Raw genomic sequence first — 15,262 nt, 5'->3', positions numbered from 1 at the left:
CAGTTGGACGGCGGCGCCGCACCAGTCGTACGCGTAGGGACGCGCCTTTTCGTGGTCCAGCGATCAAATATCGGCCGCTCGTGATTTCGTGCGCCCCTTTAGTGCCTCCCTTCGAACTCGAACTCGAACGTTGGAGGAATTCGATTAATTTTAAATCTCGTAGACGAGAGAAATCGAATGAGATAATTTGAGAAAAAGAGCGGAAGACGAGGAAAGATAAAAGAGGACTTTGAAAGAGAGAGAGAGAGAGAGAGTGGAGGATCGTCGCGTCTCGATCTTCTCGATCGTGATATCTCTTCTTTATTGTGAGGAGGGAGGATAATCGTAATCGTGATCGAGGACGAATCGAGGATAGAAGGAAGGTTGGGAAAGGGACGGAAGTCGGTGGATCAAGTGCCTTTTTCTTTCTGTTTCGCGGGGATACCGTTGGTCCCGCCCCTCTGGGCGGCTCCTGGCATCCGGAAGTATCCTCGGCCCGAATACTGACGGACCTGTCCTCGCAGTACGAGCTCCCATCGCCGCAACCAGGATGTTTTTGTCCTCGAGAGCTTTCCCGCCGATTCTCTTCGCGGCGCTCTTCCTCTGCATCGGTGAGTGGATTACGTCGTTCGACCCGTAACTCGTGAAATCGGAAGTCGCGTTATCTGAGAAACGAAATTGAGTGAAATTTATATGGTGAAATATACGGTTCGGTTAATTTACGTGTGATACATTTTATATTGTATTTTAATTTTTTTTTCTAACAGAGAATTTTTTTTTTTCTTTTCTTCGTCGACAGATATTTCGAAACTTTTATTTGCCTCAATTTCACGACGATAACACGATTTTTTCTCGAGAATAATCGAGGAGATTTATGGAGAAAGGAATTCGGTGAACTGGATAAATTGCTTTGGAAGTTTTTTAATTCTAGTTAAGTATGATAAAGTGTTATAATTTATCGAAAAATGGGTAGAAATCTCCTTCTCTGTTGAAAAAAAAAAAAAAAGCTTATAAATTACGAATATTTTGTAGCATTCTTATCGACGTATTCGTACATTTATGCATTAGTACAAGTTGAAAAGTTATTTTCTATCTTTTGTATTTATTATTTTATAAAATATCGGATTTTTAAAAAAGGAAGAAAATGCGTTAACATTATAATTTTCAATATTATTCTCTTCAAATTTTAAGGAGCATTTCAACGATAGAAAAATCATGAACATTCATTAATAATTGAAAATGAATGGAAGAAGTTATATAAGATTAAATAATGAAACTTATATTCTACGTTTAAAAACTTGATTTAAAATGATCTTCGGAGACAACAGATTTTCCGATAATGCACTTTTGAAGATTCATTTTATTGTATGAAGTTGTATATAGTTTTACTTGTACTGAAATAATAAACGTAAAAATACGTGAGCAAAAATGTTAATATTTGTAATTTCTTTTTTTTTCAATTTCATATCAAAATTGAGCTTTCTTTATAGAAGAAAGAAATCTTTAAAATCTTCTTCTTCTCGACATCAAATCGTCGTATATATATAAAATACGTATATTATATCATATAGTATTTTAACATATTCAAAATACATTCAAATTTCCAATTTATCCAATTCACCGATCTTTGTTTCGTCCACACAATTTGTTTGCAATATAATAAATAAAATATAACGTTGGACGAGTATTTTATGTTGCACGTGAATCAAGTGAAAGAATCATCATGTACTGTGCGCGTATATTCCGCGCGAAAGAGGGTTAATTCTGTAAGTACAGTGTGAAAGTTTTGCTACAAGTATCTTTCATTTCAGATCGATAATTTACAAATTTTAATTTGAAAATAAATATTTTATATTTTTCATATGCGCAGGGAAAGTATTTAAACATTATCTTACAACTTTTAATGAAAATTTGTAGGGTATGTACAGTTTATACACGGAGTAATTTTTGCCGATGAAAAATTTCTTTGAAAAGATGAAATCAACTTTCAAAGTTTCAGCACCCTTTCATGTTTTAAATACAATTTTGTGTGGCGATTTTTTTTTTTTTTACGACAGAGCGATGGAAATTCCGTAATCTAAAATTTTGCTCTATTTCTATTCGCTGTTACAAAATTATGTTTAAAAAAACGAAAAACGTACTGAAACGAACTTCGATTTCACCTCTCTTAAAGTGATATTTTCGGTGTGAGGAAAAATTTACTTCGTATACAATCCATCATTCTATACATTCGTAAATTTATTCATTAAGATTTCATTCAAAAAATAAAAATACTTCCACGAATGTTTCATGACAGTTACGTATATAAATACACGTTTCTTCCATTTAATCCCAACGTATAATAATCGAAAATTAAGAAAATTGTTACATGTATCTGTTGATAGAGTGTAAAATATAAAAAGGAAAAATTTATTGTTAAATATCAAATGTGATATTCGAAGAACTTCTCGGCAATAATTCGATATCAGGGCTGTTCGAAATAATTAGAGGATCGACCTCACGAGGAGAATGACCAATATTTTGATACCCACTTCCGACATGGAAAGTAAATAATGGTTGGGAACCGCGTGCGTTAAATATGCACTCCTTTCATCCCCCCTGTTTGCTTGTCTTTCGAAATCTTGCGGAATCTCGTTAATTATTTCAACTAACGTCATTATCATTATCATCAAGCCTCTGCTTAAAACTGTACTTAAGGTTTTACGGAAAAAGAAAAAATTGTCATCTTGAATATTCGCGAAACCGTGGAGATGGAACGAAGATTCTTCTCGAATGAAAATAAATTCGTAAGTAAATCCACTTGCAAATAAAATTGGTAGAAATTGTACCACGTATCTTTTTACTTATGGAATAAGTTTCATTCGAGAACCTCTTAATCAGAGGTTTCAGAGGTTTCGATATATTCAAGATGGTGATCCTTGTTAGATGAGTTTTTGTTTAAATTTTCGTTCGATCATTTTAGAAAAGCTTAATGGAAAAATGTTATAGGATAGGAGAAAGTAAGAGAGGTTTGGTATTTTTATACAAATTGTAAGAAGCCAAAGAAAAATTCTCGAAAAGTTTTCCTCTTTCATTTTTGTATATTCGTTTTAATAATAATATTTAAAAAAATTAAAGTATTTTTTGGTTGGTTAAGATATATATATTCTCAAATTTCTTTGTTCGAATTTCCAGAGTTCAAATTTTCAACATTTTTAATTCTCAAATTTTCAATTTTTTCAGCTTTCGAACTTAATTTATCCGTGAAAAGAGGATACTTTAGACAAAGATTATTCTATATTCTATATTCTATATTGTTGCAGGCAAACATTTTTGAACATATGCCAAATAATTTAAAATAAATTTTCTTGCAATAATGTTTTCTTGAAAAAATTGTTACAGAGGTGGTTACATTTGAAACTAGAGGAGAGGAGAAATTTTACATCTGACATAAAAGAGCAAAAATCAAATCCTCTTCTAGCTTTTTTCATTTCTAAAAAGTCAATAATAAAAATTTCGAAACTATATTTAAAGATTCAATTCATATAATCTCATTTATTTACGATAATTTAATCCACAACTCATCAAACATCACCCAATCAAGAACGTGATATATTTCTCTTCATGCCGATTGAATTTTTAAAATCCATCATGTTCCATTATTTATTTTTAGATTTAATTATAGAGTCGATTGTATTCGAAACTAAACAAAATTGCCTTCTATTTTTTATGTAGATTTTAATTTTAATACATACAAATTCTTCACACATTGTTTTATAAAAAAATTCATCAAATTTGAAAATTCTAATTCTAATTAGAAACAAATATTTAAATTAAAACTATATATATATACAATATAAACGATTGTAAAATTGATCGTAAGATTTAATCATACAGTTCGAAAGAAAAAAATAATTGTCTTAATTATAATTTTATTAATATTAGAAAACGAAAATGATTCTTGTCCATATTTCATATGGATAATTATAATACCAATTTCGTAGGCACGAGTCACAATAATCGCTCTCCCCCAAAAATTAATATTCAACGTTATTCGAAAATTCAAATATTCAATATCAATTCACCTATTCGCGCTAATTTAATCCATCATTCGTCAAACATCATCCGGTTATGTATCGACCGTCGATAACAATCGCCGAGAACGCGATATATTCCTCCCTATCCTTTATTAACTTTTCGAAATCCATCACACTCCATTAATTATTTCCATCGTTCTATCGCCGTCATTAAACGGCTCGATTATCCACTTTCCACGAAATCTGGTCAATCCATTCCTCTCGCATTTTTCTCTCAACCATGTTCTTCTTTCTCGATCGAGAATCGACCGATACGATGCGATCGCGCTTGTTACCTACCGTGCAGGATAATTCGTCACGAGAGATGGTTCCAGGTGTCGCGACGAAACGCGTCGCATCTCGTTTCCTAATGAATGGCATTATTATTCCGTGGCGAAGTTTACGCTTTAATCGAGTTGGCCGCGCGGCGACTGAATAGGGGCGGGGTCTAACCGAATTTTCGGCTGTCCCACATTGCAAAATAGTGGCGGGGGGTGATCGGCGGGGGAGGGGTGAACCAGGAAGGAATTAGGCGAACGATCGAGCCTGGTATCTCGTCGAACAGACGTTTCTGGGTTGTGCAGGGTGGGAAAAAAGAAGAGGGGGTGAAAGTGAGTTACGTGTTTACTTTGCGAGATGAAAATTGAAATGGCACATTTTTGCGGTTTTTTTTTTTTTTTTTTGTAAATGGAAAAGTTGAAGTTTTGTGAAAATATCAATATAACTGCTAACTAGGTTATTTAACTTGTTTCGATTACGCGTAGAATTTGCGTCGAATGAAATAATTCATTCAGTTTTACTTAATAACATCTTTATTCTTTTTTTTGCGAATATTAATAGCATTTCTTTAAAAAAAATATAGTCGAAAGTATCGACAAAATCATCTTTAGTGATTTGAATGAAATAGTTTCTATAGTTATAAGATTTGGTCAGAACAATATCATGATTACTTACATGCTCTTATAGCAATTAAACTAGTCAAAGTTTTTTTCTAAAAATTGTTCCTACGATTTGTATTTCGATCTAATATTATTAATAAATTATTCGTTTCTAACAACTAAAATATTATGCTTTAGACAATTTATTCTAAAGTATGATTCTTTGAACGAAATGATCTTCACGCAAAAAATAATCAATCTTCGATTTTAAATCATTTCTTCCATTCCATACGCGCATTTATCTATTAAATTTATCTTATAAAATTTTCTTCACATTAGTTTAAACAAATCGTTTAGAGTCGAATAAAATATTTGATGTTAAAAAATTTAATAATTATGTTGACACAATTTAAGGGAGCGATTTTCATAGTGGTATCGTTAAATTTGTGAAGAGAGATTATATTATATATGGTGTTGGTTCGAGATGCTATGATGAAACACCACTTTTGGTACTTTATGTTCGAGCATAAGAGTAAAGGTTCCTCGTTGATTGTTGTTGCGGTTATTAACAATAGTTACAACCTCTCTTAAGAGGGTTATAACTCTGTGACTATTAAGAGGGTAGAATTTGATAACTACAAGGATAGAATTTGTTATTTAGTAATGGATTTTCATTCTAGTAAATTAAATTCAAAGTAGTGAAAGAAAAAAAGGAAAATAAATTCCTCGCTTGTTTCAAAAGAAAATTCGCATTTTTACGAGTATTTATATATTTAATGCTCCAATTTCTTTTCGTTAAGAAATATAATTTTGACTTTTGAATTCAAAGATTAACAAGAAAAATTGGAGCAAAAATATGTATGAATATATTTTTCGTTAAAAATGATTGAAAAGTTCACTTTGCGTACTGCTTTCACAAAATGTTTGTATCATCAACGAAATCGAATTTAATTTCAAATTTCTATTCAACTACAATTGTTTATCGAATTAGGGTAATGAAAAATCACCAGACTTTCAAAAGTTCCATCATTTTGTTAAAAAACATCGAAAGATAATCGCATTAATTCGGGATATTTAAAAATTCTATTTATTATACCAAATAAAAATCAAAAATACCTTCAATAAAATAAATCATCAGAGATATCATCCTTTCTGCATCCATTAATTATCAATAATCTCGAATCATTGATCAGGGATTAATGGAACCTCTAGAAATAATTCATAAAATTACGTTACCAAATATATCGTAAATTTCATTCGTTATCGATTCGTAAAAATATTTCCATAAAATAAATTATCCAAAAATTCCACCAAACGTATTATTATTGTCTCATGACTAATTATAGAATATTCTAGCTAGCACATCGCTTTCATAATTTCACGGAACACTTACAACAAGTTCGTGGAACATCAATGTTTTCCAATAAAGTGAGCAACTAGGTTAAAAAAATCGAACCTAATTCCAAATTATTCGAACAACAAGTATCCCAATGATAATTTACGAAATTGTAGTACATAATATTTACGAATCCTATAATAATAAATTAATAAATAACTCCTCCTTTACCTTCATATTTTAATAATATTTACGATAACAAATTTAACATCGATAAAAATATTTTCTTCATCTCAGACAACAACAACAATTTACAAAATTACAGTGTTGGAATAATCAGAAATTCTATTCATTTAAATTCTGTTCGAATTATAAATATATTCCAACAATAATTTACAAATAATTACAATATAATATTTAGAAAAATTTAATTCAATATAACCATTTGATATATAAACGATAAAAATATCTCATCCACACACCGATAAAATAAATCATCCTAGATATCCACCCTTCTGCATCCATTACCAATAATCCTAAACCATCCCATCCACTTCACCAAACACACCGCTATCTCATATCCAGCCCTCGAATGCCAGATAGATTCTTGCCCTTTCAGCATTCCCCCGCGCGAAACGGCAGCCAGCACGCTCAGCATCCCCGCCCCCTTCCCCGGAAGTCGAGTGATCTGGCTGCGCGACACGGGGCGCAAGTGGTTTCCCTTTTTGTTCCAGACTTCTTCTGTGGACTGACCCCTCACAATGCGACGCTTTAACGCCAACTCCGTTTCCCTTCCGACTCCGAGCCAATCAGGTAAATGGAAGTCTCGATGAAAGGCGAAAGGTTTTTTTTTTTTTCTTTTCTTCCACCCACGCACTTCCATTCCGCGGATATCTGATAATAAGGACGCGAATATTGGAAATATTTGGGCGAATCTAATGATTAGTCATTTTCTTTCTCAAATTTTAATGCTTACCTTGAAGAAGGTAAAGGTAAAACGGCACCATTGTTTTCGAACAATTTTTTGATCGACGATCGGTTTCATTTGTACGAAAAATTTGTTTCTACCAACATTTTCGAGCATTTTCCACCACGTCAATCGTTCGCATAAATACGATGGATGGACAAATATTATCGCATCCACTCGTAAAGGTTGGGCGAAAATAAAGTATGAAACAATCATTTGGACGATCGAAATTGCAATTACGTTGTGTAGAATGAAGTTATGTGTTCAATCTTATACGAAGCCTTATATATCAATTTAAATTATTAAAAAGAAGAAACATCAAACTAATAATATATAATTGTAAGAAACTTCTTCATCAATGGAGTAAAATCAAGTGTTTGTTTTGTTGCAAAACAATGTTATTACTTTTTTTTTTTTTTTTTAACTTTTAAGCACATTTTCGAGCTCATTACCAGTGAGAATGGGGTTAATCGACAGGAGTTGATCCTACACCGCATGCCGACACTTTACCCAGGAATTTCTCTATTCAGAGGATAATAAAGCGATATGGGCCCGTAAATATAACCGGGTTGGTGGCGCATCCTCTCTTATCACTTTGTCACTCGTGTCAAGGTAGATTTTGGTGGAAAAGATGCGGCGATCTAAAGCGATCTTTTTATCGTTTCTACTGAACGATATGAATAACTTTTGTTCGATGGATGGGATTCTTTTCCGAGCTGTAGAATGCGTTTCTTCTTTGTGTTGATAGGAAGTGAATAGAATCTGGGACTATTCTTGTGTAGAAGTGGCTCGAAATCGAATATACATCAAGTATATACAGGAATTCTCGTTTTTCCTTTATTTTTTCCAAGTGATTCTGAATCTTTCGGGAAATTAAAAATTTCCAATATTATCAAGTAAGTAGGTGGAGTGTGTAGGTGTAGGAATTTACATTATAGTAATAAAAAATAATTATTTAATTTCATTATACAATTCGAAAGAAATGAAATTTATTTTTCGTCTGTCTCTTATTTGAGAATGAACAATTTTGGACGAAGAGATTTTTAGCAAAGTAAAAATATCATTTATCGTTTATCTTTATATTTATCAAAGGATAAACTGGTTTTATTGCCTGAAGATTCTTCAGATTCAAATTTAAGGAACGTATTGTCCTAAAATTATCATATAAAATAAAAATAATATTATCTCTTCCATTTCTTTCACTTAACTTTGTAAGTTAATAAAAATGTAAAATATACCAAAGTTTTTAGAGAAATGGTAATTGTATTTGTCTACATTTCCAAATTCTTTTTGCGTAATACTATGGTTTTTATTTTAATAAAATGGAGTGTCTTTATGGCTGGTAATTTGTTACCAAAAAAAAGAAAAAAAAAACATTGAAAGAAGGAGAAAAGCTGGACCAAAAGGAACACGAAGAACGTGTATGTCGAGGGTCTAGTATCTCACTGTGAAGATATTCTTAACGTTTTCATCATTGTACATATAAAACTGGAAAGAGGTCTAAATAACATTAAGTACTCTCAATTTAATCTTTTCTATGAAAGCTTTTATAGTATCAAAGGATTTCATGCAACGAGTTGTCTCGGAATCACAAAGGATTCTGATATCATGGAAAAATCATTAGAATTTTCATCCTTTTTCCTTTTCGTCAGATAAAAACAAACGAGATGATTCAAAGATTTCAATCTGACCAACAATTCGAGAATAATTTATCAAAGTATTAAGAATGATATCTCAAAATTCACTGACTAAATGAAGAACGTGTAAAAAATATTCTTTTTAATCATAAATTATAGTAAAATAAAAAACCAAACAACAAGAATATACTTATCGATCTAATAGAAATATACAAATTGATAACAAACTGCAATCACGAATTAAAAGATCTCGAAAGATTTTCGACTCATCCATAAATTACAATAAAATAAAATTCAAAGAATCATATCGTTATGGTCTTTCAAATATTGCTTGCACCTTTCTACTCCTACAGGTATATTTCATCAGATTACCGAGTATCTCACAAGATTGGATGGTACTTTTAAATTCCGGACTCAAAGATGTTATAACACGTATGACTACCCTGGGTATAATATTTTTAAATCTCTGTTACTATGCCAATCCTTGGAAAGGATGAAAACATGCATAGAATTGAGATAATACAGTGGGTCACGAAAATATTTGAACGATCAAATATAAAAATGTTTACGAAAAAAAAAAATATATAACGATTATATACATTTTAGAGTCAATTTATGAGAGGATCGTTAATTATTATGTAAATTGTGTATTTAAGTTGCAAACTTAAATTGTTTACAATATTATGAATAAGCCTCGATCGATATTTTTGCGTGCGATCAACTTTTTTGTTTGCTTTGTCGACCCTTCAAAACTATCGAATATAATAAAACGTTATAATAAAACGCGGTTATTTTTAATTGTGAAATGGATGAAATGGAGTCTTAAAATTTCAACGTTTCTCTTTTTATTTTTTTCTTAAATATAAATTTAAGAAAGGCAAAAATATAAATATAAAAGAAATATAAAAAATATAAAGGAAATTATAAAATATTTAGATTTCATTGTAATAAAATTGTTCTTGTTCTAATCTTTCCAGACAAAATCGTTACTTAAAATATAGAAGAATATAAATAGTATAATCTATTTATATTCTACGCATGCTTTACAAATTTTTATTAAATTCAGAATTTTTAGGTTAGGTTTCTTTTACTTGTAATGTTCAAATACTTTCACTTAAATGGAATAATAATTCTTCAATAATTTTAATGAAAGGATTCGAAAGAGAGGTGCAAAATGTTTTAAGAGAGAGTGTGATAGGGAAAATTTGGTTGTTTCTTAAAAATTTCTCCGAAAAGCGGAAGATCATCGATCTTATCCCGACCTAGTTCCTTTTGCTACAAATCTCCCGTTGCTCCTACTGTTGTTTCAATCCCTTTCTCGAACATGTGCACTCGACAATGTTACATTTCACGTGAAATAGAGAAGTTCCGAAAAAATCGTTTTTGCGACAGATGCTTCTATTTATTTCTCTTATTGTTCCATTATATTACACTATATTTAGTGAGTTTTTTGTAACGTTGCAATACATTTTAGAAATTAAATTATTTATGCTTAAGTTAGGTTAGGTTTAAATTCTTTAGATTCATATAATTCATACAGTAATCTTTCATAAATACAATATCTTAAATCGTCTATTTAGTTTGTTTTCTTTTTCGGAAATGTATTTGAAATCTGATACACGATTTGAGAAATTGAACATTTATTAAAGAGATGTCGAAAGGATATAAATAATAATGAGATTTATATAAGAAAAAATTTTTTGGATAAGTGAAAGGATTTAAATTAATTAATTACTAAAATTATATTTACGAATTATTATTAAAATTATTAAAATCCTTCAATGATAAAAAGACATTCATTCTTATTTCATTAAATATTAAGATGGAAAAGCGGACAAAAATATTTACTTCAACAAGACCTTTGAACTACTATATCGAAAAGTTTATTTGCAAAAATACTGTATCGTGCTTCAAAAAAAAAAAAAAAATTTATTCTCCCGGTTCTATCGGTTTGTATATCATCGGATCGTCGATAGAGCAATCGCATGATCTGAGCGGATGTTGATGCGTTCGTTCGCTCGTGTTTCCTGCGGTTTCCTGTTCCCCAATCCATTGTTTCGATCTCGTTGCTCGTGATAATCTGCGCCTATTATTTCGTTCGAATTCGTGGCTGTTATCAGCTGTCGTCGAGCGAAGAGACTTCGATTCGTAAATCTCTGTGTCGATCATCGATGCTTGTTTCTTCAGAAAAGTTTGGTGGCACGAAGTGGTCGTATCGTATCTTTAGAATTTGTCGTATGGAATATTATTATTTTTTGGATATTATTCCAAAAAAGGGGGGAGCGTATCGTTTATTAGTTTTGCGAAGAAATTTATTATCGTGAAAGGGTCGCGAAAAAGATTTCTTGTATTGCGCGAGGATCTGTTGTATCGGTGGGGTATTGGAATTTCTTTTTTTAGGATATTAGTTGGGAAAAAGTGGAGCGTATTATTTATTCCTCCTTTTTTCTTTTCACGAAATTATTGTATGGAAGACTTTTGCGAAGAAGTTTGTTACGTGAAAGGGTGGAAAAGGGCTTCTTATATACGAGGATCCGTTGTATGATCAAGGATATTGGAATATTATTTGAAAGGAAAGGAGAATGTGATTATTTTTCTTGAAAATTTTCATGCGAAAGAAATTTATTGTATGAAAGGATGGAAAATTTGAACTTTTTATATTGTAATAAGATATTCATTTATACCGGGAATTTTTTTCCTTAACATTTTGTGCGAGCAAAATTATTATATGAAGAGATGAAAAAATTTGGAGCTTCTTATTTAGAGCGTAATCATATAATAATTAATAATGCATTTTTAAACTTTTTCTTTTTATAAAAAGTATAGAAGAAATTTTCTTAAATAAACTTGACCAGATTGAGATTGAAACCAGATAAGAAATTGTTCCCAAAAATTCATTAAAAAAAAAAAAAGAAAAGAAAAAGTAATAATTATATAAAAGTTTCTCAACAACGATCAGGTCAATCGTTATAAGAATTTTGCGCGTTTTTCTCACTTCATCTCTGGGGATTGAATGCGTCATTCATCGTTTTAGGTGTATCGTTTTATTAGAGGATCGAGCAATCTTCATTTCCGTGGTGTAATAAAGCTACGGTATAGGAGAAGTTGAGGCCGTCGAGTGCGGTAAAGTTTCTCGAGTGCTCTAAGGCGTAGGCACGAAGAAAAGAAACTTGAAGCGTGAGCCATCCTGGCCCCAGTGTTCGTAGCCTTAATTTTTAATGGCGTGTGTTCAGTTTAATGGGGACGCGTGTGTGCGTTCATTTCACGTGACACGGACACTTCGTGAAAAGGACGAGGTGCATTGGAAGAAAGTTGGAAAAAATTATCAACGAAGAATTTTTCTTTATATATATATATTTGTAATTTTAGAATATATTTTATTATACATATTTTATGTTTTCGTGATCTGTATGACTTTTTTCACGTGTTAATATTAAGATCGAAACATGAAAACAGTGTTTTGTGCCATGTTTGATTTTCATGTATTAGATGGATTTTACGAAATTAAAGTTGAAACTTATTTCCAAGATTATTTAAAAAAAATTTATCTTAAAATCTTAAAGAGAAATTATAAGTAGAACTATAAATTGTTCATACTGCAAAATTAAATTAATTTAAGAAGATTTTTTTTGCGATGGACTATATAATTGGAATCGTTATTTTATACAATATCTTTATTTTATTTTAATATTCTTATCATCTTCCAACATTTTTTCGTGATCTACGATAATAAAAATAGGTGGTTAGACGCGAGGTAAGTTTAAAAAATTCGTACAAATTAACAGCCTCCATTTCGTTTAATTCGTCTTGAAATATTCATTTATTTCGATAATATAGCGAACAGTCTGAGACACCTATCTACCAAAGGTGGCCTAGCTAATGAATTCAACCGGTAGATCACGAAGAAAATCTCTTGCTACGGCTGTCCCGTTATCATACTACCCGTATCAAGATCTCCCCTTAAGGGGATTAGAAGATTCCAACCGTTTAATCCGGGCAAATCTGACGCACAGCTGTCCAACGATCCCGTTTCACGACGAATTTCCTTGTACCGTGTTCGTAATAAAGCTGGCCATTAACGGACATTCGTTCGAACCTATACGATAAAATTTGTATTGTCTTAATGAGATCGTTCTGAGTACTATTCTCGATCAATTTCTATTCAATTTCCTAATAATACGATCTTACGAGTGAGATTACGATCATTGTTGGAGCAATCTAAGGTTTGGTTTGATTGGTTGATTGAACTAGATCTAGTAACATATGACCAGGAGAGAGGAACTAGATGTTGAGTTATAGGGAATATTGTAGAGCAAGAGGAGAGCATTTAAGAGAGATAAATGGATTTGAAGATTCGAAAATAGAAAGGAAATTTAGTGAATTAAAATATTATGGATTTAATATTGTAAGATGTTGTGAATTTCGATATAAATGACGAAGAATCTATGATTAGTGGATCTAATAAAAAGAGTAGAATAAAAGAATAAAACATTTAAGAAGTTAAATGTATCGTTTAATTGAAAAAATAGTAACATATAAGTAACTAAATCTAGTAATATATAGCGGATAGAAAGAATTAAATGCAAAGTGGAAAAAATAAGGATGGAGATATCGAGGAAAAAAATCAAAGAATAAAAAAATCATGATTTATACATAGCATTAAATTCGGATATATGGTAATATATATGGATTTTAGTGGAATTTATGTGAAAGATGTTTTTTTTTTTTTTTTTCATTGAAGGGATGAAGACAGACAATTTTAAAATTGAATGTTTTCCTGAATATTTTAGAGAGGAAATTTAGAGTTATTATGTTATATTTAATATAAAATGAAATTAAACGTGGATTTTTGAAAAAAATCAATATTTTCAGTATAAAACTTTAAATTTAAATCTAAAATACCTCAGATATATTAATTTTAAATTTAAAAATATACGAAACTAAATTTATTAGAAAAGTTGGTTCAATTCCCAGTTCTAGAATAAGTTCACGTAGAAACCCTAAATTTAAAAATAGAAAGAAGTTGCTGTAGAAACACTTTATTCGAAAGAACTTAAATCTTCTGTAATAGCTTGAAGATGATATATTTCAATCACGATATATAAAGAAAGATATCTGTCAAAATTAAATAAGTTTTTAACTAAAGTTTTTCGTATGTTTATAAAAATTCTATAGTCAAAAAAAGAAAACAGAGATATAGAAATAATTAACACTATTATCCGCACAAAATTTCTTCGTATGAATTATCACAACTTTTTGCACACTCGATAGATAAATTCAGGACACAAGTCACAAGAGCAATTCGTGGAAACGTATTTATACCCCCACGGGTCTAATTTCTTCTTCGACCCGCACTTGTTAACCTCTCCAGTTATCTTGAAGGGTGAAGATAAAAGTTTTAAGAGGGCTATTTATACTTTGAAACTATTAGTCATATTGTTAATCACGTCGCATATTTATTTTTTGCAATTATAAATCGACAGATTTATTAGAGTTTGTTGTCAATTTATCATTATTAAAATTAAATTATATATTCTAAAAACTATATTCGTATCATTATTATAATGTACGAATGTTAAAACGAAAATAAAAATTTAAAAGTCTTTGACAAGCATTTGCCAAAGAAAAAAGATATTAAAGTCACACTATTTCAAATATCTAAAAATCTTCAAGGACCACCAGAATGAGAGATAGTGTATGATGGAAATAATGAGAATGATAAAAGTGATGGAACTCATATGTCAAAATGAACCAAATAAACACGCATACATGTATCGAGAAAACAAGCTAATTTCAATTCTAGGATGTCAAAAATATTGAATCTAGTTTTTAAATCTTTCGAGTTTAAGTTTGATCATGGTTGACCTATTCTACTTATTCAACCATGCTTTATTCTATCTGACTGATTATATTTGACTTGTGCTACTTACCAACCTACAACTCTATCATTGACTCATCCTCCTTGCTATAACTCATCTATTTCTCACTATCTATACTTACTTGATCGTAACTGACACAACAATTATTGTTTCACGCAAATTATTCGAGAGTTGATTCTGAATTGATAAGATCTATTTCTAGGCGATATTTGATTTTTCCTTTATTTTCCTTAAGATGTGAAAACGCTCGAGGAAGATTGAAATACGTGCAAAATCTCGAGGTCGAGAAAAAAATGGCGCGCTGAGAAAAATTTCGACGGATTAGCCTGGATCATCCAGACACCGTGTCCAAGCAAATCCTGACGAATCGAAGCTAGGACGAGACGTATTGCGGTGATTTACGCGGAGATACGGGAGCAGAGGAACGCACGAGGATGTCACGTGGCCGAGGCGGAAAACTAGGTCGCACTCGAGAGATCGAAACTTTCCTCCTCTTTCCGCGTGGCAAAGTTTTCGTGCCGTCGATACTTT

General features: G+C 31.1%; 1 protein-coding gene across 1 annotated transcript in view; it reads left to right on the top strand.

Annotated features, from left to right (window-relative positions):
- LOC100870834 (U-scoloptoxin(05)-Sm1a) overlaps nucleotides 1-15,262 on the top strand; it is a 101,749-nt gene continuing 86,487 nt past the window's right edge. The window contains exon 1 of the mRNA XM_003695927.4: nucleotides 1-590. Coding sequence (XP_003695975.1) covers nucleotides 530-590 — 61 coding nt within the window. The 5' untranslated portion in view covers nucleotides 1-529. The remainder of the gene's footprint in view (nucleotides 591-15,262) is intronic.

This window comes from Apis florea, unplaced genomic scaffold, assembly GCF_048593485.1.
Source record: "Apis florea isolate Af1SG1 unplaced genomic scaffold, ASM4859348v1 contig_2272_pilon, whole genome shotgun sequence".
In the NCBI taxonomy this organism is placed as follows: domain Eukaryota; kingdom Metazoa; phylum Arthropoda; class Insecta; order Hymenoptera; family Apidae; genus Apis; species Apis florea.
The sequence above is the reverse complement of the archived record's forward strand: the minus strand, read 5'-3'. Positions and strand labels throughout refer to the sequence as shown.